This window comes from Molothrus ater, chromosome 4 (assembly GCF_012460135.2).
Source record: "Molothrus ater isolate BHLD 08-10-18 breed brown headed cowbird chromosome 4, BPBGC_Mater_1.1, whole genome shotgun sequence".
In the NCBI taxonomy this organism is placed as follows: Eukaryota; Metazoa; Chordata; class Aves; order Passeriformes; family Icteridae; genus Molothrus; species Molothrus ater.
Genome location: NC_050481.2, coordinates 28,468,187 through 28,474,186, shown reverse-complemented (window position 1 = coordinate 28,474,186; position 6,000 = coordinate 28,468,187). Strand labels below are relative to the sequence as shown.

Genomic DNA, 6,000 nt, shown 5'->3' with positions numbered 1-6,000 from the left:
TTAGGACACAGAAGCTGAAGAATATTAAATTTAGATGGGACTGTCCACAGAAGATTTAGTCAAACTTTGTTGAGAAGACTTTTACAAATTTAGATCTATTTTCCTAGTATTCTCATACAGACAAACCTCACAGTGGAGGATCAACTTAAACTTTGGGTTTTTCTTTTTTTTACATACTAGTGACGAGAAAAACTCTAGTGGCTCTTTTAGACACGTATTAAGATTGGAGCTGTTGAGCCAGACAACCTGAATGGATTTTTCATTTCTTTTTCATCTACCTAAGTCATTGCATGTAACTTCTTTAAATACTGAGTTGTCTCTGCAGACAGTTCATCACTTCCCATTAAAGGCAATTCCAGCACCTTCAACTCTGCAGAAGAAAAGTGCCCTAAATATTCTTCCAAATCCTTTCTGTGCTTTACAGATATCCTTCAAGCAAATCTGTCTTCTCTCCTTCATACAAACATAATTTCCCTCATGATTCTTAACAAGAACAGAAGTTCATATTGTCTCCCTTTACCACAAGTTTTGTCATTTCAGGAGTTAAGAGGATCTCATGCTCTTATTTCTGCTGTCCACTGAACTCACCTCTTTTACTTCATACACACTCAGCACAAGCCAGTCCCTTTGAGAGATGTTTCCCAGCCTTCTGATGAGCACTTGGTTGTCTGCCATGCCCCTTATCACGAAGAGCCCAAACACCTTCCCTGTTTTGTTGTTTTTCACTTTTCCAGTATCAGGATTTGCAGAGAGGCCTGTCCTCTCCCCATCACTGATTGTAATGAGGAGAAGTTTCCATTTGCCACCTCCAGCATGCTTTCTGCAAGGTTTCATGGAGTCCCTGCCACCACCATGCCCAGAATATCTAATGTTTGCTCTCCAGGCTTGTCATAAAGGGTCCACCTCATTCTGTGAAACAGGAATGTGGAGTAATGGACAATAGCTGTGCTAGACACATGCAATGGATTGCATTTCTGCAAACAGAAAAGGATAGCTACTTAATAAAGATAATAAATTTTAATAGGCAGTAATTTTTTTTTCTTGACATAACATGGTAGTTTCCGAACAGATTTTGCACAAAAACAAACAGATATTTCACAATATTTCTCTGCTTTTCTCTACTGTCCTTTCGCTATGAGACAATACACTACAAAATACCTTGGATTTTTAATCAACATAAAAATCCACAATGACTGCTTTTTTTAGAAGGAAACCTCATCAATCAGGAACCAGAATAGTTGCAGATGCCAACTAGCATATTTTAGGTGGCCTGACCTTTCCAAAGTAGGCATCCAAGACTTCTCTGCTCCCAAGGAACACAAGCGATCCAGGAATACTGAATGAACCACATAAGTTCAGCTGCAGCATGGACACTTGTTAGTTTCCCATCTTTTATTGAGCTTCACCAAAAGTCTCTCATGGTGCCACTAAGAAAGATTATCAGACTCATCCAGGCAGAAGTAAGAGCAACGGCCAAGCACAGGGAAACACACACTTTTCAGATTTGTCTGTAGACATGAAGCAATAAATCTGCTCAATCTCTCACCATCATGCTAAGCAAGTTTTAGTATTTCAGAGAAGGAAATTGGAGAGAAAAGTTCCTCAAAAGAATTGTATCAATAGGTATCAAAACTTAGATGATTGTCCCAGATCTCAGCCCTGCACTTAGACCACCAGTTGTCTTCTTTCCATTTCCCAATTTAAGAAAAGATGATTCTTGGAATGCCACAGTCAGTGGATTCAGACTGAGCAGATGCTCACAGTAATACAACTTTCAAACATTTATAGTTCTAGAAAGGTAGGGTACATGCAGGCAGAAGCACTACTTGATATTTTGGAACTGCCGGCTCTGTACAAATTGAGTGTCTGTAATTAGCACTTGAAACACTCTTTGAACTTCCAGAGTTATTCAATAACCCGCAGGAATCCCATGCATTACTCAGAACACAGGGAAGAAGGTTCATCTGTGAAATTGCTTACCTTGCTGATTCCCACTGTGTGCCCCAGGCTATATGGGAGTCATATTTGCAGCGCACATAATGCAGTTAGCCAAGGAACAGGTGAAAAACAGCTATTGCCTGCTACATTGCAAGGATTATGTTCAGTAATTTACACAATTTCAAAGAGCCTCAGTGCAAGGTATATTCCTCCCTTCACAGAAAAGAAGCACACACTTCAGCATCTCAGCCAGGCATCCCACCCTGTAAACATTTATGACAAGCAAAGCATGTGCTACCGTGAGGAGTCTCATGCAAATCACTGAATTAATTTTCATAGTGGCTGTTTGCCCAGTCCTGTTTCAAGGGTCAGGTCCTGTTTGTATTCTGCTACATACAACTAAAATATCCTGAGCTACCATAAGTTCAACAAAGTATGCTGACTTATTCCTTCCTGTGTGTGCAGAAAACATTTTTAGTAGCTACTATGCAAACACCCCCAAATTTTTGTATCATCTTCATTCATCTTGTTTTTACATTCTCTTCAACCTTGTTTCCCTGCTTTTACTATATGTGAAAATAATAAATATACATGGTATACCAGTTATTAAGCCATCAAAAAAAAAAATACATGTCATTCCAGAAGGGAAAGGAGATGCTTGAGATTTGGAAGTCAAAACCTGGTCATTAGCACAAGTGGCCTGATGGTAAAAAGCTTCAGCTTCTCCACATTTCCCATTGAAACACAACTTTGGTGAGATGTTCTTGCATATTGTGATAAAACAGGCTGCTTCACATCTGAAATGACAAGAGCATCTCAAGATTATTATTCCAGGTAAGGTTGTTCAGGAACATAAGAGTAAGCTAAAATGGAAGACAGAATAAATCCATTATGGGATAGACAATAAGGATTAAATTTATTGTCCAGGCCCTTTTCCTAGTTCCACACAAATTGAATCACCTCTGGGTTTTCAGTAATGTAGGCAAAATTGTATTCTGCTGCTCTAATTCAAGGAACAAAGGAGGTCATTTTGTCCTTACTATTGGCATCAGGAAAGCTCAGTCTCTACCTAGGGGAAAGGAGAATAGGTCAAAACCATCAAAGATGTTCTTCACGTTTCTGGTCAACCAGGTATTTCTCAGTGGAGACTGATGGGACCCATTCTAGAGGGGCTTCATTCTACAGTGCTGGGGGGAGTCTGGGCTTCACCAGAGCCTCTGTGGGGTCCATCCCACATGTGCTGTGACACCCAGTTCCTCAGGACATCCTTGTCCCCTGCTCCACCCTGGTCACACAGGGCCCTTCCACAGCTGCTTCTTTCTCCCACCCTCAGTAAAGGACCACAGCCCTCCACAGTTCTCCACGAATGAGAAAAGCAGCTCCATGGGAAGTGGATATTGTGGTGCCTGAGAAAGCTTCATATATGAAGGAAAACTCAGCATCCCTATAAAAAACTGTATTTCAGAGTACTCTGATGGCCTCTGCCCTCTTACACATAAAATTACCATCCAGCACTTGCTATAATTTAACCACCTAGGATTTTAAGCCTTAAATAAACCACCTCAATAAAACTCCTGGCTTTTGCATGAAGTGAAAAAGATTCAGATTTTTCATGGGAAAAAAAGGAGTAAAAAACTTCTGGGTACCAAATTTTTTTTTTTTTTTTAATAGGTATCTGCCCTTAAAAATCTATTATTTCTCACATGAACAGAAAGAAAATTCACCCAGGGGTTTACATCCAGGAAATGCTGAACAGTTAAAGTCACATGCTCTTGCCTTTGAAAGTCTGTCTCTGTGAGCTGGCAGCTTCTTCAGCCCCTCAATTTGCCTGTGAATCTGGTCACCATGGGGTGCTCCAGCTGAGCTTTGTTTAAGCCACTTTTCCTTGAGGCTGCTGCCAACTAAAGTAATTTCTCGTTTTGGCTTGCATTTTTAACCCCTTTTTTTTTGTTACATGGCATAATACTGAGATTAAAAAGTATTAAAGGCATTAACAAACACTAATGTTACAGGATGGAAAACAAAGGCAATAAACTTACATATTTATTGCTGAGATGTGAAGATTTGCCGAGTTTTATTCTTCCCGTGAGATGAGTGCTCTCCTAAGAAACAGAAAATACATTTGCATCAGATAAACATGGAAAGACAGATAAATATGGAAATGATTCTAGCAGGAACACATCACTGACCAGTGTACAAACTAGCCAGTCTCCTTGTTAGATTTACTTCACAGCAAAAACTGTCCACAAAATAGATTTTTACCACTCTTCCTATTTTATAAATTATTTCCCCTATGATTTGCTCATTAATGCTGGGTTACTACCACGAAGTATTTTCCAAGGCAGTTCTCAAGGGGGTTGAAGAGGAATAAGACTTTAATTAATTTATAGCTATGATCAGAACATTGAATTATAAAAATAAGAAGATAGAACTATACAATTAATTTTTGCCAGTAACACTGACATCAGCTCAGTTCCTTCAAAGCAGAAGGATGAACATTTAAGAACTTGACACAGGTCTCAATATTCCTTCTCTGGAGAAGCCATAGCCACATGGAAACAGGCACGAGAGCAGGAAAACCCAAATATCTCCTTCTGCCTCCCTGCTCACCTGCAGGAGACAATTTAATTCCTCATGCCCACATGAGAGGCAAGGAAGTGATATATTACATTCCAGGAGAAATGAATATGTATTAAAAACCTACAAATGATCAATGGTCTAGGGTTGCAAATTGCAATACAAATTGGGATTATGAAAAAATTCACTGATTAGGCATTTAAATAATTAGCAGCCAAATTAAATAGTTGCACGTCTGAAGACAATGGAAAAGACTTATCAATGGTTTTCAGACAGCTTTTCTTCACAGCAAAAAAAGGCTCTTTAATTGAGTGCAGCTTTTTGGGGATGAGTAAAAGACTTAGTATCTGCTGAAAACTGTTCAACAATAGTGTGCTGAAATGGTGTTCACTTCCCATGTGTTCAATTTTGGAAAAAAAAATTTTTAAAATAATTTTGAAGTGTTGTTTAGATGGAGTTTCAGAAGCTCTTATGTCAAATTTCAGGTAGGGCAAAGGAAAGCACAAGTTTTTGCTAGGAAAAAACTGGAATATCTTAACAAGACATATTTTTGGTAGGTGAAACGTTTTTGCTAGATAAAAATCTTGTACTGAAAAGCTAAAATAAAATGAACCAGTTCAAATATTGCACAGTTTTATACTAGCAAAGGAGTGAGATTTTCAAGAATTCTCATTTCTTTTTTTATTTTTATTTTTCCTTCTGCCTGTTTCTACTTTCCTTTTTTAATAGAAACAGAAATAGAAGATTAAATAGGAGACAGAAGAGAGAAATTTGCAAAACTGTTTAAAAAATAAGGTGTTGGAGAAATTAATTGAGAAATATATTATGATGCAGAAGATAAAATCCAGTAGTAGTAATAAATATCAGTATTTTGTTATCAGTTCCACTCTCAGCTGGTTGTTCTGCAGACAGATTTACATGGAAGCACCTCAGGAAAATTACACATCTAAGGGCAGGCTCCAGAGTAAGGTAGCTCCCTGGACAACATCCCATTTGTGCCAATAGACCATGGATCAGAGCATGGAGAGGGGGAGCAGCACTGGCTGCAGAAGGCAGAGTGCTTGAGAGGCACCTGCCTGCAGTGGTGGCCAGGCCAGAGGAGTGACTCTGCCCTTCTGCAGAGCCTGAGAGAGCAGCACACAGACACTCACACGCCCTATCCAGATGTCCTGGTGCTGTACCCCTTATCCCTGGGCCAGGGAACTGCCCCCAGCTATTGCCTGGGACAATGCCTCCTACAAGAGCAGTGTCCGCTGAGGGATGGGTACAGGCAGGGATGTTTTACGTTGCTTTGCTGCTGCACTTCCAAGAGGGCAAGAGCCTGCAAGCCTTGGGAAACAAAAGGAAGTTAAGGCTACTCCATGGTTGCAAAAGTGCCTGAAGTAGTAAGGTCTGTAATCATTAGTGCCAGCCAACAATTCAGTGATGAAGAGATGATGATTATACACTGGAGAAGGAGAGGTCACAGATGCTGTCTGTTCAAGA

General features: G+C 39.7%; 1 protein-coding gene across 1 annotated transcript in view; it reads right to left on the bottom strand.

The window, feature by feature from the left end:
* Positions 1–998: 998 nt before the first annotated feature.
* The window catches only part of EMCN (endomucin), a 55,048-nt gene continuing 50,046 nt past the window's right edge, over positions 999–6,000 (bottom strand). Inside the window, exons 11-12 of the mRNA XM_036383067.2 lie at positions 3,978–4,040; positions 999–2,735 (exon numbers count right to left, since the gene is read on the bottom strand). Coding sequence (XP_036238960.1) covers positions 3,982–4,040 — 59 coding nt within the window. The 3' untranslated portion in view covers positions 999–2,735; positions 3,978–3,981. The remainder of the gene's footprint in view (positions 2,736–3,977; positions 4,041–6,000) is intronic.